At 43.8% G+C, this 24,645-nt stretch overlaps 1 protein-coding gene across 1 annotated transcript in view; it reads left to right on the plus strand.

Annotated features, from left to right (window-relative positions):
- Window positions 1–13,073: 13,073 nt before the first annotated feature.
- The window catches only part of loxl2b (lysyl oxidase-like 2b), a 118,337-nt gene continuing 106,765 nt past the window's right edge, over window positions 13,074–24,645 (plus strand). Inside the window, exons 1-2 of the mRNA XM_084307669.1 lie at window positions 13,074–13,212; window positions 20,794–21,201. Coding sequence (XP_084163795.1) covers window positions 20,844–21,201 — 358 coding nt within the window. The 5' untranslated portion in view covers window positions 13,074–13,212; window positions 20,794–20,843. The remainder of the gene's footprint in view (window positions 13,213–20,793; window positions 21,202–24,645) is intronic.

A 24,645-nucleotide genomic window follows, 5' to 3' on the forward strand; every position in this document is an offset into this window, starting at 1 on the left:
TGATATTATCAACATTTGACCCACATTAGATGATTGGTATAACGCTGCCCACGGAATTATAAACGCCCCCTCGCCCATCCGGTCAACATCAGATGACGTGTAGTAACTTCTAGAAGTACGTCTAGTTGGAATTTTTTATATCGCGCTGATTGCCATCAAACTGTATTTCATCATCAATATAATGCATTTGGGGCTATATATCACGTTCTGGAGAAAGCTGCAGAAAGAGATGAAAACATACTTATACATTAGACCATACTTTACTATGAATATGTGAATGAAAAAGTTTAACGTTGCTACACAATGAACAATACATATAGGACTTTGAATGGGCCCTAATAATGGCAATGTAGCAATAGAATTTAAAAAGTTATAGCCCTGCAAAGAAGGGGACTTTCTCCATAGACAAATAGCGCTGGCAATCTATGGTATATCATTAATTTAACCCAAGGCAACCAAAGTGTTAAGTATGAAGGAACACAACACTCCCAACTTAACATCTTCAGATAAAGTTTGAAAACATTGTTCCTCTGTTAATATAAAAACATAGTTATATGGTTCTTCATCTGATGTACTCGATAGAGGCCTTGCACGGCATGTTTGTGTAGTTCTCTTCCAGTATGGTAAATGGCTGCATTTATATAGCAGCTTTTATCCAAAGCGCTTTACAATTTTTTCCTCACATTTTACCCACTCACTCACACAGCGACGGCAGAGGCGACCATGCAAAGTGCCAACCTGCTCATCGGGAGCAATTAGGGGTTAAGTGTCTTGCTCAAGGACACTTCGACACGCTGCCCGGGAGGAGCGGGAATCGAACCGGGAACCTACGGATTACCAGACGACTGCTCTACCTCCCGAGCCACTGTCGCCCCCAGTAGGGCTGCCTGTAACCATTGGTAACCACTTTAACCCTTTCACTGCGACAATACAGAAGGTTAACCCTTTCACTGCCACCATCAAATGGTTAACCCTTTCACTACCACACTACAGAAGATTAACTCAAAGAGCACCTACGGGTGGCTGCAATTAGAAACTGGCCCCTGTAAATGGCCAAACCCCCCCACCAATGTACAGTTTCTTCCCCTTCGGATGCATATATTTGTATGATCTCTTATTACTACATGTATGTACTATGTCTTGTATGTGATAAATGTCCTGATGAATTTAAAATGGGGGACCCCGATGTAAACAAGATGAAAGTCTTTTTCTGGTCTGCATCCTCTTAGCAGTTGTTTCGTTTTGAGCCGAAGGTTAACCGTCTGTAGTGTGGTAGTGAAAGGTTAACCTTCTGTAGTGTGGTAGTGAAAGGTTAACCGTCTGTAGTGTGGTAGTGAAAGGTTAACCTTCTGTAGTGTGGTAGTGAGAGGTTAACCGTCTGTAGTGTGGTAGTGAAAGGTTAACCGTCTGTAGTGTGGTAGTGAAAGGTTAACCTTCTGTAGTGTGGTAGTGAAAGGTTAACCTTCTGTAGTGTGGTAGTGAAAGGTTAACCTTCTGTAGTGTGGTAGTGAAAGGTTAACTGTCTGTAGTGTGGTAGTGAAAGGTTAACCTTCTGTAGTGTGGTGGTGAAAGGGTTATTAAAAAGAAAATGGCTCATTTCTATGCAGTGGGAAAGCATGATATTACTTTTCTACTGTGACTTGTTTATAAGATCCAGTAATAAGACAACAAAATATTGTTTGATATCTCATATATTATCAATACATAGCAACTGTTGTCTCTTCCATTGCTATGGCCTCTATTGGCCTCCATCACAGAATTACTTATGTTCTGTGGTTCTCAGCCGCCATCGTGTCGAGGAGGACCCCTAATTGATACACATTTGCAAACCCCCTGAAAAGATTATGTCTCTGGGACCCCCACCTGAGAAGATTCTATCTCGGGGACCCCCACCTGAGAAGATTCTGTCTCGGGGACCCCCACCTGAGAAGATTCTGTCTCTGGGACCCCCACCTGAGAAGATTCTATCTCGGGGACCCCCACCTGAGAAGATTCTGTCTCGGGGACCCCCACCTGAGAAGATTCTGTCTCTGGGACCCCCACCTGAGAAGATTCTGTCTCGGGGACCCCCACCTGAGAAGATTCTGTCTCGGGGACCCCCACCTGAGAAGATTCTGTCTCTGGGACCCCCACCTGAGAAGATTCTGTCTCGGGACCCCCACCTGAGAAGATTCTGTCTCTGGGACCCCCACCTGAGAAGATTGTCTCGGGGACCCCCACCTGAGAAGATTCTGTCTCGGGGACCCCCACCTGAGAAGATTCTGTTGTTGAATATGAATAAGTCTGTCGAGTGTCGATGGGGGAGAAGGTGAAACCTATTATCAGAATTGCCACATTACCGGTATTTACTATACAATAATATATTCTCATTGGCTAGCTTCTAGTGGATGAAATAGATAAATTAACCCTTTCACTACTGCGACAATACAGAAGGTTAACCCTTTCACTGCCACACGACAAAAGGTTAACCCTGTCACAACCACACTACAGAAGGTTAACCATTTCACTACCACACTACAGAAGGTTAACCCTTTCACTACCACACTACCGACTGTTAACCTGTAGTGTGGTAGTGAAATGGTTAACCTTCTGTAGTGTGGTAGTGAAAGGGTTAAGCTCTTCTCTATTTTTTCTGGGGACCCGCTGGAACCCCATCTGAAGACCCTTCAGGGGCCCCCAGGCCCCACTTTGAGAAACACTGTTGTATGTGACCAAGGACTTTAATATTGCAATGTTTGACTAAAATAGCTGGACTAAATAAATAAAGTGATATATTTAATTGAATATGTTTTCTAATAGCATAATGAGTTCATAGCATATACAGTATATGTTACAACATGAGTCATTCATTGCCTGGTTCATTTGCAGTAGAGGTATTAGCCTGAAGTTGAGAGCAAGCACATCCAGACATTAGTGATTTGTCTTATGTTTCTATATTTTATTTAACTATTCGCTCTTTTGCACTCCTCCCAAGACCAAGGAATCCATTTCCAGTGGTGTTTCATAAGCATCTATAAATGCACTTTGATTAATAAGTCATTGAAGTCCACATGAAAGATCAAAATGTCTCCCCTCCACCCGCTGCCATATCCAGGCATGTTTGGGGCTTTCTGAGAAACTAGTGTGAATGTCTTTCATCTTTTCCCTAAAAATGAATGCAAGCAGACAATCCAGGCATCCGTATGAAATATTGTATAGGGTGGTGTATGAGAGACTGTAAGGTATTCCATCCAAATTGTGAAATAATCCTCATTTATAAATGGTCACATAATCCAATTTGACTCGTATATCTGACTATATTCAATATCCAAATTGTCATGATCAATCATATCCAATAATGAAAGGTAGAACATCTTTCAATGGTTTTATTCCAAAGTGAATCAACATAAGTTACAGACGGGCATACTATACGTTGAAATGTGGACATTTTCAACGGGCAGACATTCTAGATTCTGCCCGGAGCAGAAAGTAACCAGTGACTGATCGTCCATTAGCCAATGGAAATGCATCTTCAGAAATAGGATCAGAGAAACAAGACTGACACAAAACCAAATAGGGAAATAGGTATTGGTCAGCTACTGTAAGATTGGATTACAACTGAGCTCAACATTATTAGAACACAGACTCTCAACAGGTGCTTGTTGTATAGGTCCACAGGAATGTATGGCATTCCTGCATAGGCACACATAGTGTCATATATTCAATTCACATAGAATCAGTTTTAACACAGTAGATAAGTATGTTGTAGGCACTGTTTAAGCCATTTACAATAGATGGAATTTATAAATAGATAGATATGGTAGATTATATATCCTGTAGATACTTTTTATGGATAGTCTTATATTAGCATGCAATATTCTAACAAGACCTTAAAAGAGAAGGAGAGATACTGAGTTCATTGGGAAGTGCTTTATGATGTATTGCTGTAAATTCATTAACACCTCACTCTCATTAAGCTCTAAATATCTGGATGTTAATAGATGTTGGAGATTCATCTGTAATAAGCTGATAAAAGCATCCGTCAGTTTACCGCAGATTCATTGTTGCCAGCCATGCAGCAGCCTCCTGAGTAAATCTGAGATGCTGTTAATCAAGAGAGGATTAAGCCAATATCCCAAAACATATTCACTGTGCATCCCTGAAAGATGAGATCTGGCCCTCTTAGTCATTATTTAAGTTGCTATTTTAAGCTATGATGAATTGAAAATGGGGGACCCTGATGTAAACAAGACGAAAGTCTTTCTCTGGTCTGCATCCCCTTAACAATTGTGTGTATTGAGCCGTACTGTATTGTACCCATTCTGCAAGAGATCTGTTAAAGTTTTCAATCAACCAATCAATCAATTGCATTACAGTATGTAAGCAACGTGAGGTGGAGTAACCACAGGTGTGAATGGGGTGATCTTGTCGGGAGAGGGATCAACCTTGTGGCCTAGCACAGGCAGGCTATCTGTGAGATTATACCTATGTTTGTTTTCACATGAACCCTTTCACTACCACACTACAGAAGGTTAACCGTCTGTAAAGGGTTAACCTTCTGTAGTGTGGTAGTGAAAGGGCTAACCTTCTGTCGTGTGGTAGTGAAAGGTTAACCTTCTGTCGTGTGGTAGTGAAAGGGGTAACCCTTTGTCATGTGGCAGTGAAAGGGTTAACCGTCTGTAGTGTGGTAGTGAAAGGGCTAACCTTCTGTCGTGTGGTAGTGAAAGGGGTAACCCTTTGTCATGTGGCAGTGAAAGGGTTAACAATCTGGGGCGGCTGAGTGGCGCAGTGGACAAGGCACTCGCCACCAACGCAGGAGATGCTGGGTTCGAGCCCAGCTCTCGGCGTTGCTACCAGCTTGGCTGGTCGTTCATACTAATACAATTGGCAGTGTTAGGGGGTGGGAAGCTGGTGGGTGGGGATCGGACGTTGTGGACAGCGACTCCTACAGGTCGGTTGGTGCGCCTGCGCAGTAGAATCAGGAAGCAACGGGGGCGGCGTGTCCCTCCCACACGTTACTCCTCGCCACTGAGAGATTGCGCTCTGCAGGTGAAAAGATGCAACGGCTGCGTACCGGAGGGGACACGTGATGCAAGGCTTCGTCCACATTGCAGCCGACCAGTGGGAGGCATGGCCTAACAACGTTAGGGGAGGCTAGAATTGGACAATACGAAATTGGGGAAGGGAGAAAAATTGAAAATGGGGGAGAAAAAGTAGATAACATATTTTTTTTAAACACAGGAACAATTAAAGTCCAATTGCCTGGGAACAAAAAGATTAAAAAATATATCACGGGACAAAACAAAAAGTATAAAAATATAAATCCAGGGAATAAATAAAGGAGCAGGCAGGAGGTTCACCAGGCAGGAGGTTCACCAGGCAGGAGGTTCACCAGACAGCAGGTTCACCAGGCAGGAGGTTCACCAGGCAGGAGGTTCACCAGGCGGGAGGTTCACCAGGCGGGAGGTTCACCAGGCCGGAGGTTCACCAGGCAGCAGGTTCACCAGGCGGGAGGTTCACCAGGCCGGAGGTTCACCAGGCAGCAGGTTCACCAGGCAGCAGGAGGTTCACCAGGCAGCAGGAGGTTCACCAGGCAGGAGGTTCACCAGGCAGGAGGTTCACCAGGCAGGAGGTTCACCAGGCAGGAGGTTCACCAGGCAGCAGGAGGTTCACCAGGCAGCAGGAGGTTCACCAGGCAGGCAGGAGGTTCACCAGGCAGGAGGTTCACCAGGCAGGCAGGAGGTTCACCAGGCGGGAGGTTCACCAGGCAGGAGGTTCACCAGGCAGCAGGAGGTTCACCAGGCAACCTGGTCAGGCTGAGACTGTGGTACAACAGAGAAAAAGTTACAACTCAAACCAAAACAGAGCACGGAATATCAGCTGGTATCTAAATGGAAAAGGCATAGGACTCGACTACGATCTGGCAAAGTGGAAGAATTGTGACCCGTCTTTTATGGCACAGGGTTGATTGGATAGGAAACAGCTGATCTGACCTGACTCCCCACACCTGGATCCACACTTCTGCTTGATTGAGGCAGAGGTTACACCTTTCGTATCATCTTCGTATTGTTTTCTTATGCGTATCGCCGCGACGTCGTGCGCCTGAGTCACACTTTCGTTTTTTTTCCGTTTTTGTCAGCCAAGCACACTGATGTAGTACACTGCCAAAGCAGTAGGTGGCAAACATGAAGGCAATTTCAACCAATCAGAACGAATGTGCCAATACACTTCCTGGTGGAAGCTCCAGCAAAGAAAATGTCAACAAGGCGGCCACCATCTTTTGCCTAGTTACTCAATGCAGCAATAATTTTTCAGCAAAGCCTAATAAAAGTGCAATAAACAAAACGGATACATTCACTGTGTGTTCTGCCTGTCATTTGTTGATGAAACAAAACTAACATCAACACAAGTGACCACCAAGAGCGGATAGTTTAGTCTAAAAAACGATCGGTAGCATTGTTAGCGGTAGCATTGTTAGCTGCATGCTAACGTCAATGGAGTATGCCATTATAACAATATAGCATTGTGGCTAGAAGCTAACGTTAGCTCACGCTACTTAGCCAGCATCAAAACTGATGATATCGCGAGCTATCAGTAGTTAGATAACATTAGAGACAACGCTGTGTGTATTAAACAAAGGTGAATAGATGACTGGGCCATTTTGTTTAATGCTTGTTAAGTTGAAAGAGGAACTCTGAGCTAACAGGGTCTGAATCCTGATAGCTCACGTTAGCCAGATGCTCATGCAATCGGTAATGCTAGCAGAATGAATGGATGTAAACTTTATTTAACATATTGCATATGGGTACAATACAATACGGCTCAATACAAACAATTGTTAAGGGAATGCAGACTGTTGTAGCTTGGACTGGGGTCCTTATAACAATAACTTGACAACACATGGTAGCTGAAGCTATTTGGGACACGGAGCTCTGCCTCTGTCCCAAACACACACACTGTTGTCACCGGAAGGGCACGCAGATGGTATCTACTGCGCATGGGCGTTTTCGCAACAACTGCTGCTGACTACACGCTGTTGTCGAAGCGTTTTTTTTGCGTATCTCCAAACGCAAACACAATTTTGCGTTTCAGCCGTATCCACAAAAAAACGCCAAAAAACGCGTTTCTGTGTAGATAGGACATGATACGTCGTCAAAAACGTATAAAAAAACGCCAGGAATACACTAGTCTAACCTCAGCCTGAGACAGAGAGAGGGGGAGGGGGGGGGGGGGGCCTGGTGGCTTGGAGGTGCATGACACTCGCAGACAGATCTCTAGATTTGAGATCAATGGGAGCACCATGTGCCAGCACTTTGTGCCAGTTGGGTTGCACTGGGATGAAGGGATATGAGGATGGAGAGAGAGTCCATATAACAGCAATCACCATCAAAGTGGCTTATTGGCACGTCGTCATCTTCTGCTCATTGTTGAAAGGGCTGGCCGGCACCCAGCGACGATCCACGCTGACGACACAGAGGTTGAGGACGGAAGCAGTGGAGCACGTGATATCGAATGCCACCTGTATACCTCACAGAGACTTCCAAACCAGCCACCTCAGCGATGATGACTAGTGTGGCGCCACGCAGAGATCAGACACTATACACACACACATTCAAACCTTTATTTATTCTCCAAAAGAGAATTGAGGTCACCCTCATTTTCAATGTCGTCGAGACGTTTTCTTTTTTTAACACATGGACCGCAGTCCAGAGTGCCCCACAGCAATTAGTATAAAATGAACATAGGCATTAAATCAGCACACAATTGACAGAATAAAAAAAACAATGCATAAATTGCAGACATAAGAATAGGTTTAAAAGACAATAAAAGTAGTGCAATGTAAATGTGCAGACTTAAGAATAGGTATAAAATAAGTAGCCTACAATGACGCTCGAAGGCATGTGAACCCCCCCCCCCCCCCCACAGCCAGTCCCCCAACCACCCCACACATCAACCCCTACCAGATAAAGCATGTCATGACCGAAGGAAAAACAAACAGCCCACGCGCCACTCACACCGCCATGCACGGCGACCCCTGCGTGACCTTGGAGCGCACGTGGCAGAACCTGGTGCTGAAGATGAAGAGAGAGCAGGCAGGCGGTCAGAGAGCGAGTTACCAGCCCATGGGATCATTCACCCACCTCACTCTCATGTCATTATGTCTTGGTTTCTGCTTTGTTTCGTATTCCTGTGATGGACAGGCTCTGTGGTTAAGTGCCCCTTGGTAGGGCAGGTGTGTGCTTGATTGAACCTGATTCAGTGCAGCTGTGCCTATGGTAGCTGAGTCTATTTAAGTTTGAGTCTCGCAGGGTCAGCTGCTTTCTCATTCCCTTTTGTGTTGGCTATCCTTCCGACCAGGCTTTGTTATGTTAAAGTGTAGTGCTATTCTCTGCCAGCATTGAGCCTGTCTGGTTAGGCCATTCTGGTTTTAGGCTACTGGCTTATTTAGCACTTTATTTTCTAATAGCTTAACCTTTTATTGTAGTGTGTTTCTTTTCACAACAGTTTTCTTTTGTTTCCTTTTGAACTGTCATTAGTCCACTACTACACATAAACTCCCTTAGTGGAGGTTTATTTTTATTTAAGTTATTTGTATGAACTCCGTTATTAGGAGGTGCCTTTGTGGCTTATTTCAGTTGTTCTATAATACCTGGGGGACCCTGATGTAAACAAGACGAAAGTCTTTCTCTGGTCTGCATCCCCTTAACAATTGTGTGTATATTGAGCTGTACTGTATTGTACCCATTCTGCAATCTGTTAATAAAATGTTCAATCAATTCAATCAAACCTCTTTATTGAGTGTTGTCCTGTTTTTTGGACTTGATTTATTTTCTTAAATACTCATTTTGAGGCTTCCACGTGTAAAGGTTGTTTTTTGCTGTTTACTTTTCCCCTTCTCCTTAATAGTTTCAAGTTTCAAGTTTCTTTATTAGTTGTCATACAGAAGTACAGAATACTTTTATACAAAATGCTTCTTTCTGTTACGCTCCAGAGACTGTGCTAGACAAAAAAGATAAGTATGAAATAAAATAAGTATAGCAAGTATAAAATAGAAGTCACGTACGTATACACAAGTGTTCAGTATGTACATATGTACAATGTTCAATGCAAGTAGAAGTAACTGAGTTACCATACAATATACTATACAATATACTAATATACAATATACTATATAGTGCAAAGCAGAAATGGGATGAGGTACAATTTAGGTACAATTTACAGTAAGGTGTACTGAGGTATGGGTTGTAGTGCAAATTCTTTGCCAATAAATATAAAGTGTGTTACTGTTTAGGTGTTCTAAAGTGTGTAGAGTGGGTGCTGCAGTGAGTTGTTTGTTTAAAGTGAGTGTGTGCGTGTGGTTGTGTGTGCTGTGAGTGCATTTGATGGTTGTTGTATAGTGTTATTGTTCGTTGAGCAACCTGATGGCCTGGGGATAGAAGCTTCTTCTGAGGTCTGCTTAGCAGTTATACACTGGAAGTATCATGTATACTCCTCTCCATAAGATAGAATCCACTGCAGCCTGTCACCAGTGATGCCAGTAACCAGTTACTAAGTAACTAGTTACTGTAATCTGATTACTTTTTTCAGTAAATAGTAATCTAACTTGTTACTTTTTACAAGCCAGTAATCTGATTACAGTTACTTTTCCAAGTGGCTGTGAGTTACTATTTAGTTACTATCTCATAATGCTGATGATAAGAGAGCCAGGGGTGCAGTCACCTAGACCGGAGTATGGCCTGATGGCTGATGACGTCTCATGATGACCTGTCTGAGCAGCCAATCATGATTTATGACATATGCACTTTCAATAAAGCATTATTTAAAAAAAAAAAAATGTTGTCATTCTTGTGGCAGCAGCAGGGACGACGACTTCGTAACCTAGTTACTTCTTTGATAATCAAGTAATCAGTAAAGTAACTAGATTACTTTTTAAAGGAGTAATCAGATTATTTTTACAAGTAATCTGTGGCATCACTGCCTTTCACAGACGAGCTCTCTGATGCGTTCTAACAGGAGACTGGAGGAGAAACACAGAGAGAGGGGGCAAGAAGAGAATAAAGCGGGACAGAAATAGAGTGACTCATACCATGCACATTTACACACTCATCGCTTGCAATGAAATGGAGAGACGTAAAACATTTTACAGGCCATTAAAAGGCTTTAATGTAGCCAACAGTACGCTATTCTGTGAGACCAATGCATGGATAATATCAGTTATTAAGACGGTAATAATAAAACGTCATTGAATGTGTGTGTTTGCACGTGTGCGCGCTATCTTTGTCCATTACTTTCCACATTCTCTTAATGCCTATAATCATTCCAGTTTGTCTATACACTTTCATTTAGACTACTGCTTTGTAATTTGAGACATTAAAGGTTGAATCTAATGCAGTCAAACAGCTACCTCTAGTCTAGGCAAAAGAGCCCTGCTTGGTATTACACTTTGTTTACATGTTTTGTTTTGGTCTGATGGGTTGGAGTTGAGTGGGATTGATTGATTGATTGAAAACGTTGGTTTTGTTTACATCAGGGTCCCCCATTTTCAATTCATAATGACATTTATGACACCACATATACAGATATTATACAGATATTATATCATGACATTTATGACATAGATGACATACAGATATACTGTTACATTTGTGACATACAAGATATGCAAATATACAGTACTTAAACAGAGATTCTAACAGAAAATATACGAGGGGGAGGAAACTGTACATTAGGAGGGGGTGGGGGGGGGGGGGGTACATGACATATATTACAGACAGGTATGCAGTACTGTTACATTTGTGACATACTAGATAGGGGAAGGGTTAACATTGCCGGCCACAGGCTCTGCCAAGAGAGGTCTGTGGAAATTGACACTATAAAAAGTTACCAAAAAATCCCACACATACATCGACAAAAAATGTAAACAACGTGAAGTACCATGCAGGGCGCTTTTGCCTATAGATGTCGCTGTTTGCCGGCATTACAGATTCTACCTTTAATGAACATTAAGGTGTTGGGAGGAGGGGGAGGTGGGAGGGGGAACACTAATACCCCCCTTCTAATCTATCACCTATACCCCCCCCCCCTTTTTTTATTTTTTTTTATTGATATTTTTCCCCCTCCTTTTTCCTCCGATTTTCTCCCATCCCAATGTTAGTCGTTATGCCAATTCCCAATCCCCTTCCTGGTCGCTGCGCACTTACCCCCCACAGTCGGTCTGGGAGAGTGGAGGCTACCACGCGCTTCCTCCGACACACGTCCACCCAATCAACCGCTTCTTTTCACCTGGCAGCGTGGATTCTCACTGAGAGGGGGCGTAGTGTGTGGAAGGATCACACTATCCCACTTAGATCCTATCCGCGCTTAGCAGGCGCCCTGACCGAACTGTAGGAGTCGCTGTTTACAACGACCCGGACCCACCCCGCCAGCTTCTCCCACCCTCTAATACTGCCAATTGTATTAGTGTGAACGGCCAGCCAAGCTGGTGACAACCCCGGAGCTGTGAGCTGGATTCGAACAGGCGAATCCAGCCGCTCTGGGGTTGGTGACGAACGCAATCCCCGTTACGCCACCTGACCGCCCTTACCCCCCCCCCCCTTCTAATCTATACACTGTTCCGTCAACCATAAGGATTGACTTCTTATACTTACCATATATTCTAACCCTAATGACCCATCCGCTACAGATAGTCAGCTTCCTTCCGTTTCCCACTGAAGTAGTCATAGGTCCATTAAGACTATCCCATCCCCGCTCCCCCTTAATCAAAGTTACGATTAAACACCCCATTCGTCTTGAAGTAAAAAAAACAATGGTTAATATGGTCTCTGGTTAAAGTGAATCGAGCATCTCACAGTCCATCTGGTTAGGCACATTGGTTGGTAATAGCAGTAATCCTACATAAGCCATAACACCAACAAACGACAAACTTGGCGCTTTGTTGTTGGGCCAACCGCCTAGCCCCCCAATAGCTGATGGATGAGACCCCTGGGCTTCAGTGTTTGGGGGTGTTTGCAGGCATGCAGTCGTGCACACACGCGGTTACACGCCGTTGTAGTAGGTCACTGAGGCAGAAGTGCGCGCAATGATGTGCACGCGCGCACACAAAAATGCGTTCTCACTGGACTTGTTGCGCCGTGCGATAATTACCCGGCCGGCACTTATCACCTAGACTTTGCATAATAATAGGATACCGATAGCATAACAACGAGAAGTGCCAAACCAAAATACAAGCCCTGTAGGCTACCAATTGGTGGGGGGCTGCTTGATCTGTGGTCCCCACTCCCGACTGTAAGGATGAGACAAGTTGTGCTTCAGTCTGAAGGAAACTGTCCTTCTGTAAACTAACTATAAGTTACATTGTTAATTTAGTTTGTATTTACTTTTCTAGTTTAAGTTAATTCAATTAAAGAAATTGTAACCACAATTACATTTAAAACATTGTTATGCATAATAATCATCTGTTCTGTGCGCAACCGAGGGAACATGTATGCGCGTGCGCGGGGGCGTTTGGGCAGTTCCCATATTACGACTGCATCACTGGGTGTTTGTGATATTAACCAGTTACCACGTGTTTTCCCCCGCAAATGTGTCTCAGGCTGCGGTTACACCAAAAACTGCGTTTCTTTTTAACTTGGACAGCAAACGTAATCATTCAGCAACAAAAACGTTGCTGTATTCAGCAGTGTAACCATGGCCTCAATCCCATCCTTATTCAATAGAAGGCTATAAATAACACTTTAATTAATGCGCTCACGCAGTTTGTAACATTAATTGTTTAACTGAGACAGCAGCATAATAACAATATCGAATAGAGAGCAGGGACGCTGCAAGCCCAAACCAAACCCCACCTACTCCTCCTGACTGTCCTGTACAAGTCTGTCGCTCCAAATAATCACCGCGCTTGGAATCCGCTATTTCCAGCTCCTAGGCCATTAGTGAGGTCATTGTACAAGTGTGTGTGGTGTGTGTGTGTGTGTGTGTGTGTGTGTGTGTGTGTGTGTGTGTGTGTGTGTGTGTGGGCAGGAGGGGTTAACGTGGACGAAAACCCCACTGAATCCGCAAGGGAGGGAGTTAAAGCTAACGGACTAAACGGAGAGACTCCGAGAAGCAGCTCGCAGCTGTCTCTCCAGTCCGGGTGTGGAGGAGCAGGTCGACGCACAGGGTACATTCCGGGCAATCGGACCAGAGATTATTAACAGGGAAACAACCCCTCTCGGTGGCGAAAACCAAAGTACTGTAAGTTGAACTGCTGGACACTTATACTTTGGTTAATGATGCTAGAATGATATCTCGATTTAGCATCTCCTCCTCGAACTTGTCAAAGTGCAAAGAAGAAGCTTGTTTGTGTTTTCTAACTTTCTGTCCATCGTTCCTTTATTGTAACATATTATTGTGGACAATGCACATGTGATGCCCAGCAGATGTTGCAGGCTGATTGATTGATTGAAAACTTTATTTAACAGATTGCAGAATGGGTACAGTACAGTACAGCTCAATACACACAATTGTTAAGGGGATGCAGACCAGAGAAAGACGTTCGTCTTGTTTACACCAGGGTCCCCCATTTTCAATTCATCAGGCTGTTATGGTGTGGCATGATGTATACTGCATAGACAAATTTTCACATGTAGACCTATGAGCCTATTATATTATGAAGGTGATTTTGATTTTGAACTACTACCTTTCTTGCCAAATCTTGATCTTGATTGTATTTTAGTCATGAGGAACCTTTGGAACAAATCCCCCCCCCCCCTTTGTCTTGTGTCATTTTCAATATTTCAAAGTGTACTCTACAGTGGGCTAAGTCAGTGTTTCTCAAAGTGTGGGGGGGGGGGGGGGGGGGGGCGCAGAGGCATGACAGGGGGGCCTTGAGATTTATAAAAAAAAAAAATGGATTACAGAAAATGATCACTAAAGTGCTATCTGTTGCAGCTGCACTGTTCTCCATGAAAATACAATTTCTCAAAATCTGAAAATCATTATTTAATAAAACACAGAAAAGGATCACCAAGTTACTCTGGATAAAAAAAACCTTTACAGACAACATTGAGACAAAGCTTTCTGACACATCTCCATCCAAACTCTTGGAAGAACTCTTTGAAATCTCATCTGATACCACCTAGAGAGCTAGTTTCAGAGTGTGGTGCTGAGTACCAAGTATCTCATGATGCAGCAGTTAAGGTGTTGATACCATTCAGCACCACATACAGTATCTGTGTGAAGCTGGCTTTTCATCCATGACAGCTCTGAAAACAAAATATAGGGCCAATTTGAAAGGTCACGATATTGGTGTTATTTCAATAAATTTAAACATGGCCCATTTCATGACTATTTTGTTGGGGCGAGGGGTGGGGGGGCCCAAAAATATTTTGGTCCGCCAAAGGGGGGCCTGACAGAAAAGTTTGAGAAGCACTGGGCTAAGTGGACAGTCTAACTGCTGCTCTATTATATCTATATGTGCCCTATGTTTATGCTTTTAGCCCTTCTCATCTTGACACATCGCCTATCATTTTAATGATGCTTTACGGTTAATTGGATTAGAAAAGGACCATGTAGTATAGAGCTGACATTCCTATGACCTGACATTTTGACCTTTGAACCTATACGCTCAGATTTCCCCTCCAATAGTGGGTTGTTGAGTCATGTGTGTTTAGTCTCTTGGGAGGAAGGTGCAACTTGAGTAGAGGTCACAGAAAGCTCTGATGGAACTGACATGATAATGGAAGCTGGTTTCATCCCTCTGTTACAGCTCCACCAGCCGCGTGTAATGCGTTATGCTATGTGGGATTTGTCTGTGAAATGGCTGTGTAGGTACTTACATTACACAGTTTACTTTTGATATTGTTTGTGCTATCTGTGTAACTGAGGGGTACAATTCCCTGACTGTATTGTTAGATATGATACTTACTACCACTACCTCTTGTACTTTAGACTCTGGCCACCCAGTACTAGGCATAAATAATTATGGTAAACACTCCCACGTAGATGAAACGATCCAACACAAATGTACCAAGTCGAAAGTCTGCGTTTAATAATAATTAATACATAGCAAAAGGTATGTAGAGCAATCACTTAATTACATTTATGATTTGAAATAGGATGCACTTTTATGGCAAATGAGTATTCGTTGGTATATCAATAGAGAACGTCCAATCTCTGGTGGCGCAGGCGGTAAATATACAACCTGGAATATTTAAGGAATAATAGCAATGATACTTTAATGATTATAGAACTGGATACACTAGGGGGGAATTCCGGTCGCTTGTAAGACAACTGGAGAAGGGGGGGGGGGGGTAGAGTCTGGCTGTATCCGTCTGGCCGAGGGTATCCTGGGAGAACCCACGGTTGTGCGGCTCGGTGCCTCAGCGATCCTCGATCCACAGATGAAAGCAGTTGGACTCTCTGTGGGCCGGCTTCCTCCGGTCCACGATGGAGAGACGTGAAGCGACCTCGTCGTGTAGAGCGTCTCCTCACCTGTCGTCCTCTCCGGGGGGGGGGTTTCCAACACACGGCAGTGTTGGTCTTTATCCATAGAATAATCACTGTATACAAAGCATAATCCGTGCCTGGGAAGGCGGGCTGTCGTCGGTAGAATAATCCGGTATGCAGGTCCACTCGCTCGTCGGCTCTGGGGCTCCTCGGGTGCAGCCTCACATGGGGTCGGCCACCCTGGATAAGCAGCCAGTTCTACCCGAAACGATGGGGGTGCTGACTACGATAGTATTCTCACCGCACGAAGCACTACATATGAATAGACTATTATTAGCTTAATAGACTACGTCCAACTCGACGATATAGTGCCAAATATGACTATTCAAATATTAATATACACGATGTCTCAATACCGATGGTAGGCCGAACTTGGCCTTACTCCCACACGTGGCGTCGCGGGGAGGCTTTACGTCTGTCACTCTATTGGAGGGTAAGAAACTGGACTAAAAAGGAAGTCCTACTTTAGTAGCGCAGTATATATACGCACTATGAACAAATAGTACCATTAGTGGTGCGGTAGCCAGATTCCTACGCGGAACTAGGACTTGTTCGTACATGTTGAGCGGTACGTTTGAACTGGGTCTGGGGGGTATGGCAGCCTGGCACCAAGGTCTCGACCAATAGTAGAATGGAGACTATTATGGGATGTTCAGTAGGCTAGAATGGATATTCAATGCATATTGTACAAGGAATATACAAGGGATATCAGGGAATATTAGAGAATATACAAATACAATTAAATATATATATATAAATAAATATATATATTCGGTTTAATCTGGCCCTTCACAACAATCTGTATAATGTTAAGACTAAAGGCAGTGCCTTTCAAGGATGCTGGTCCAGTCAAAGTTCTTGACATCTAACGTTACTGTCGTTTTCTACATGCCACCCATTTTAAAGAATTTCAATAAGTATGTTCCTGTCTACCAGGACAGTCCAGGCGATAGTATGAATATATGCATGCATTGCTTTCGGCTGAAACTACTGTAGAAATGAAAAAGAGAAAAGTTAAAACCCTCTGAAATATGACACTGCTCCATAGACCACGAATGGAGCCCTGCCATTGTCAGAATCAGAATCAGAAATAAGAAAGGTCTTTATTACCAAGTCGTTTTCACATACAAGGCATTTGCTTTGGTCGTTTTCGGTGTGACATTAGCGGACAGACATTAACAGACAGATAATACAATAAAGACATGGAGTAAAATAAAATGAAATATGAACTAAGTTAAGCACAATATAGAATATAATTATGAAATAAAATACAGGCCATGGCTGTACAACTGTAAATAAAGAGGTTGAATACAATTAAATTGGATATAAACTAAATTAAATATAGCACAATAGAATATAATAAGTACAAAATAAATTAGGAATAGGCCAGGGCTGTACAACTGGGCAAGATGTGTTCAAGTATATACACTAATTAAAATGAAATAACAATACAGTGTGTGTGTAAAAGTTATGTGTGAAGAATATGAATCAGAGAAGTATGAACAGGTATGTTTTGATTGTTTATGCAAGTATATAGTCCTGTGGGCAAACTATAGTATTGTGGGCCCATGTTTGTGGTGTCATGTTTGTGGTGTCATGCACCCAAATGAGGTGTAGATTCTGGTTAGTATCATCATTGATTCATTGACCAACTTATTATTCTCCACGACATCAGAGACCATGGCTGGTTCTGGATGAGCCCCAGATTTACATCCCGGTGACATAATCAAATCAAATCAAATTTATTTATAGGGCCCGACAACACACGTTAATGTCCCCATGGGCCGTACAGGTCTTCTTTAAACAAGTCAAGAAGACAACATAACAATAAGTCAAGAACAGAACAAACTCTCTATCTCTCTCCCGGGGGGGGGGGGGGGGGGGGCACATGTGAACTCGTGTGGATGATGAGTCCCTTTAAAGCTGCGGGGAGCCAATGGGCTTCCTGGATACCTTACTCTGTTTTGATTAGTTGTTGCTGAGAGACCTGATTCCAAGTTGATCCATTCTTGATGGTGTTTTTCTGCTGCCCCAGGAACCCAGTAAAGAGAGGGTTAACTTTCAGATACTTGATCTCTCAGCGCCAAGTAAAGCCTCTGCCCTTTAACCCTTTCACGACCACACTACAGAAGGTTAACCTTTCACTACCACTGTAGTGTGGTTGTTAACCCTTTGTCGCGTGGCAGTGAAAGGGTTAACCTTCTGTATTGCCACAGTGAAAGCGTTAACCCTTTGGTAGTGTGGTAGTGAAAGGGTTAAGTAATGTTATAAAATTGTAATAGAATGTGTGAGGTGGTAACAGTCAAATGACCCATGTTCATCGCAGTAGTTGAACCTTCTATGTGAGCGCTGTGTCCCGAATACCATTTTTGGGCTCTGAAGCTTCAGTAGTATAATTATCATAGAATAAACAAAGCTTCACTCTTCCTGCGCGAAAGTTTTAAGTTTAACCCTTTCACTACCACACTACAGAAGGTTAACCTTTCACTACCACACTACAGAAGGTTAACCTTTCACTACCGCACTACAGAAGGTTAACCTTTCACTACCACACTACAGAAGGTTAACCTTTCTACCACACTACAGAAGGTTAACTTTTCACTACCACACTACAGAAGGTTAACCTTTCACTACCACACTACAGAAGGTTAACCTTTCTACCACACTACAGAAGGTTAACTTTTCACTACCACACTACAGAAGGTTAACCTTTCTACCACACTACAGAAGGTTAACCTTTCACTACCACACTACAGAAGGTTAACCTTTCACTACCACCGTCTGTAGTGTGGTAGTGAAAGGGTTAACCTTCTGTAGTGTGGTAGTGAAAGGGTTAACGTGGTGGTAAAGTAGAGTAGAGCAATGTGGTAGTAGAGGTTTTCTGAAAGTTCTTACGATGCCCATTTTCACAATGAATGCCGTATTATTATTATTTCTATAATCTATTTCTTATGCTGATGTAAACAAACAACACACACAACCAAAAACAAAAAACATTCGAAAAGGAAGGATTCCAATAGTGATTCTTCTGACATCAATTATCAAATGATATAAATTATGCGAAGCTTCAAAGCATATAGATCAGCTCTAGTTCTATATGGACATGTTACCCCACTAATGACAACATCACTGCTGACGTTTAGACCGGGCAGGAGATCCAGCGCCGGTGGGCTTGATTCCAGCTGCTAGCCATCCGTTTTGTAACGGGTATGTTTTTTCAAATGTTTCTTTATTTTCCCTTTTCAACACGAAACAAGACAACACAATACAGTAACAATACTAATAAACAAGACATCACAGGACAATAACAGTAATAATAATAATAATAATAATAATAATAATAATAATAATAATAATAATAATAATAATAATAATAATAACGACAATGGCGGCTGGGTGGCACAGTGGGCAAGGCGCTCGCCACTAACGCAGGATATGCTGGTATCGAGCACAGCTCTCTGCGTTACTTCCGGCTTGGCCGGTCGTTTATACTAACACAATTGGCAGTATTAGAGGGTGGGAAAGCCGGTGGGTGGGGATTGGACGTTGTGGACAGCGACTCCTACAGGTCGGTTACAAACCCCCCCACCGCCGGCCCCCTTGACACTTGCTCGCTCTCCCCCCCCCCCCCCCCCCCACCCATCCCAGGACCTTAACAAGAGTTACATACATAATATAGTATTCAGTAATCACGACCAGGAAGGGGATTGGGAATTGGCATAACGACTAACATTGGGATGGGAGAGAAAATGGAGGAAAAAGGAGGGGGAGAAAGATCAAAATAAAAATAAAAATAAAATAGAATAGATAATCAAATAAACATGATAAAAAGTAATAAGAATCAAATACAATGCTAAACTTAAGAATTAAAGGTAATGAGTACTATATACAATAATATACTAATAATATACAGTTATGTTTTTTAAAGTGACCTTTTTTGTAGTGTGTGGGTGTGTGAGAGTGGAAGTGAGGTGTGTGGGTGTGTGTGAGAGTGGAAGTGAGGATGTGTGGTGTGTGTGTGTGTGTGTGTGTGTGTGTGTGTGTGTGTGTGTGTGTGTGTGTGTGTGTGTGTGTGTGTGTGTGTGTGTGTGTGTGTGTGTGTGTGTGTGTGTGTGTGTGTGTGTGTGTGTGTGTGTGTGTGTGTGTGTGTGTGTGTGTGTGTGTGTGTGTGTGTGTGTGTGTGTGTGTGTGTGTGTGTGTGTGTGTGTGTGGTGTGTGTGTGTGTGTGTGGAGAGATCAGTGTTCTGATGACCTGGGGGAAGAAGCTGAGTCTGAGCCTTCCTGTCCTGGGCGCTTGAAGCCTTTTTACAACGCATCCGCGTTTCGCGCTCTGATTGGCCAGGTCATGTGACATGAGCGGCAAAAGTTTCTACACTGGTTAAGCTTAGGCACTCTTCGAAATTGGTTAAGGTTAGAGTTTGTCTTAGAGCGTGACGATAGAACGCCAGGTAGTTTGCAGCCTGTTCGACGCGGAAATAGGCAAACACGCTATTGGGCGCACATGTCACATGACCTGGCCAATCAGAGCGCCGGAAACGCGGATGCGTTGTAAAAAGGCTACACGCGTCCTGGGCGGTGCAGTTGCCAAACCAGGCAGTGATGTTCCCAGTCAGGGTGCTCTCCACAGCCCCAGTCAGGGTGCTCTCCACAGCCCCAGTCAGGGTGCTCTCCACAGCCCCGGAGTAGAAGGACTGGAGTATCTTCCAGTCCATGTTATTTATTGCTCTTGTTCAAAGGCTCCCAGGGACACGCAGGAGCTGCAGTCTGGTCGTCACTCACTGACTTCCTCTGGGAGGAGTTGGCCATTGTGTCCTTCCACAGGTTCCTACTATAGGTTTGAGGTCAATGAGGAGGCTCGTCAGGTGGTCCATGGGTCACCTATTGGCTGAACAATTGTCTGAGAAAACAGTTTGACAGAAAGCTATTGGTTTGTGTTCTTAAAGCAACAGCGTCAGTGAAACCTAGAGAGAGAGAGAGAGAGAGAGAGAGAGAGAGAGAGAGAGAGAGAGAGAGAGAGAGAGAGAAGAGAGATAAAGAGAAGAGAGAGATAGAGGAGAGAGAGGAGAGAGAGGAGAGATAAAGAGAGAGAGGAGAGATAAATAGAGAGAGGGGGGAGAGAGAGAGGAGAGATAAAGAGAAGAGAGAGAGAGGAGAGAGAGAGAGGAGAGAGGAGAGATAAAGAGAGAGAGGAGAGAGGAGAGATAAAGAGAGAGAGAGGAGAGAGAGAGAGAAGAGATAAAGAGAGAGAGAGGAGAGATAAAGAGAGAGAGCAAACCAAGGGATTTTTAACCTAGTACTGTGTTCTTCCTCTTCTCCACTGTTCAACAGATCATCTCTGTCATCACTTGTGTGTGTGTTGAGTTCCCACCAACACCACCATGCCGGTCGCCTGGTCTCTACCCTGCCGCTTGGCCATCCTGTTGGGGCTGCTGCTGGCGCCGTCGCCGAGCCTCGCCCAGTACGAGCACCTGGGGTACCCGCCGGGCTTCCCGGACCCCGAGCAGGAGCAGTACACCGCCCCCCAGCTGCCCGCCGACACGCCCAGGATCCAGCTGCGGCTGGCGGGGGACAAGCGCAAGCACAATGAGGGGCGCGTGGAGGTGTTCTACGACGGCGAGTGGGGCACGGTGTGCGACGACGACTTCTCCATCCACGCCGCCCAGGTGGTGTGTCGCGAGCTGGGCTACATGGAGGCCATCTCCTGGGCCCCGTCCTCCAAATACGGGAAAGGAGTGGGTGAGTGAAATATATTATTATTCAGTCCCGCGAGTCATCGTGACTGGCTTAACACCCTTTCACTACCACACTACAACAGAAGGTTAACCTTTTCACTACCACACTACAGAAGGTTAACCTTTTCACTACCACACTACAGACTGTTAACCTTTCACTACCACACTACAGAAGGTTAACATTTCACTACCACACTACAGAAGGTTAACCTTTCACTACCACACTACAGAAGGTTAACCTTTTCACTACCACACTACAGACGGTTAACCTTTCACTACCACACTACAGAAGGTTAACATTTCACTACCACACTACAGAAGGTTAACCTTTCACTACCACACTACAGAAGGTTAACCTTTTCACTACCACACTACAGACGGTTAACCTTTCACTACCACACTACAGAAGGTTAACCTTTCACTACCACACTACAGAACGTTAACATTTCACTACCACACTACAGAAGGTTAACCTTTCACTACCACACTACAGACGGTTAACCTTTCACTACCACACTACAGACGGTTAACCTTTCACTACCACACTACAGACGGTTAACCTTTCACTACCACACTACAGAAGGTTAACATTTCACTACCACACTACAGAAGGTTAACCTTTTCACTACCACACTACAGAAGGTTAATCTTTTCACTACCACACTACAGAAGGTTAACCTTTTCACTACCACACTACATAAGGTTAACCTTTTCACTACCACACTACAGAAGGTTAACCTTTCACTACCACGCTACAGAAGGTTAACCTTTCACTACCACACTACAGAAGGCTAACCCTTTCACTACCACACTACAGAAGGTTAACCTGTCACTACCACACTACATAAGGTTAACCCTTTCACTATCACACTACAGACGGTTAACCTTTCACTACCACACTACAGAAGGTTAACCTTTCACTACCACACTACAGAAGGTTAACTTTTCACTACCACACTACAGAAGGTTAACCTTTCACTACCACACTACAGAAGGCTAACCCTTTCACTACCACACTACAGAAGGTTAACCTTTCACTACCACACTACAGAAGGTTAACTTTTCACTACCACACTACAGAAGGCTAACCCTTTCACTACCACACTACAGAAGGTTAACCTTTAACTACCACACTACAGAAGGTTAACCCTTTCACTACCACACTACAGAAGGTTAACCTTTCACTACCACATTACAGAAGGTTAACCTTTCACTACCACACTACAGAAGGTTAACCTTTCACTACCACACTACAGAAGGTTAACCTTTTCACTACCACACTACAGAAGGTTAACCTTTCACTACCACACTACAGAAGGTTAACCTTTCACTACCACACTACAGACGGTTAAGTTTTCACCCAAATCGTCAGAGGTTGTACTGTTGTTCTGTAATCTACGAGCTCAATACATGCCTCATAAAACCTCTGCTTAGTCCATTTTCAGCGTTGACATAATTCGTTTTTGGTTTGACTTTTGGCTTCTTGTTAAAACTATACAACCCACACCTTTGATTGACAGGTAGTTAACCCTGTTAACTAACATGGACATGCTACGTAAAGCAGCACCCGTCTTCAAGGTCTTCAGTAGGCTTTGTGATCTGCACGGCCTCAGCCAGCTAATCACCCAACCCACAAGGGTGTGTGAATCAACTCAGACTACCATTGACCTCATCCTGACCTCCGACAAGTCCATGATCTCCAATAAAGGGGTTATAGCATGCGGGTTAAGTGATCATTATATGATATTCTGTTCCCGCAAAAAGCTAAAGCAAAAGGCTGGCTGTCACAAAACGGTCACATCTAGAGACCTCAAAACCTACTCTAGCGAGGCCTTTAACCTTGAACTGAAGAGCCTGGACTGGTCAGATGAACTCAATGGTACACTGGTTGAAGAAACCTGGCTTGGCTTCAAAACCAAATTCTCAACAATACTAAACAACATGGCCCCCCTAAGAACCACCAGGGTAAAAAATCGCGCTGAGCCGTGGATGCACACTGAAATACTGGCCGCTATGAAAGCCAGAGACAGAAAACATTTCTGAATTTCGTAAAAGTCAGTCAAAGCTTACCAAAAGCACGAGCAGTGAACTCCAAGCCCACGTGACTGAACTCAAACTAGAAAGAAACAGACTAAGAAATGACGTAAACTCCATGATAAAAACTGCAAAAAAAAATGTCATCAATGACAAAACTGAGGAAAACAAAAATAAACCATGTGAACTTTGGAAATTACTCAATAATCAACTAGGCTGCAGTAAAAAACTTAAAACCAGGTTCTCAAACATAAAAATAAAGACGGACAACATGCTCATCACAGACAAACTGGATGTAGCCAATTACTTAAACACTTTCTTCACAAACATAGCCACAACACTGGTAAACAAACTACCCTCCCACTCAGGGCAGTATGGGGTAGAACACATATCATACTACAAGAACCTAGGCGTCCACAAAGACGATTTCAAACTGGAAATGGTAACTACAGATGAGGTACTCAATAAACTGAGCGCCCTCCAACCGAACAAGGCCACTGGCCATGACAACATCCCCTCCAAATTCCTCAGAGACTCAGCAGCCGCCATCACCCCAGTCATCACACACATAATAAACCTCTCCATAAAACAGGGACACGTCCCCAAGGACTTCAAAATAGCGAGAGTAACACCCCTGCACAAAAAGGGCAGCAAATTAGACCCAGGCAACTACCGCCCTGTTTCTATCCTTACATCCATCTCGAAAGTCACGGAAAAAATAGTATACGAACAGGTCGAAAAGTACCTTACGGATAAAAATCTAATCTACGAATTCCAATCTGGCTTCAGAACATCCCACTCCACTGACACATGCCTTCTCTATTTGAACGACCACATCAAGCAAGAGGTGGACGCGGGCAAATACTGCGGCATGGTCATGCTAGACCTACAAAAGGCCTTCGACACTGTCAATCACACCATTCTGATTGACAAGCTAAAAGCAATTGGTTTTGATAGTTTATCAGTGAGCTGGATACAATCCTACCTGGAGGGGAGAGAACAGATGGTGGAGGTAAATGGTACCCTATCCCCCCCCCCTCACAGTGAACTGTGGGGTTCCACAAGGAAGCATACTAGGACCACTACTGTTCCTAATTTATGCAAATGACATGTCGTCAGCTTGTGACTGCAACTTGTTCCTGTTTGCGGACGACTCGGCCCTGCTGGTCTCTGACAAGAACAAGTTACAGGTTGAAAAAATCCTCAGCTCGGAACTAGGCAAAATCTGCATATGGCTCGCAGACAACAAACTATCATTACACATGGGCAAAACAGAGTCCATTCTCTTCGGTTCAAATAACAAACTCAGCAAAACCGACGGCTTCTCAGTTACAGTGGGTGACAATATTGTCACAAGGAAAGATGAAATTACCTACCTGGGTTCCATCCTAGAGGCTAATCTTTCCTGTGACAA

The sequence above is a fragment of the Notolepis coatsorum genome (genome assembly GCF_963971535.1).
Source record: "Notolepis coatsorum genome assembly, chromosome: 2".
NCBI lineage: Eukaryota > Metazoa > Chordata > Actinopteri > Aulopiformes > Paralepididae > Notolepis > Notolepis coatsorum.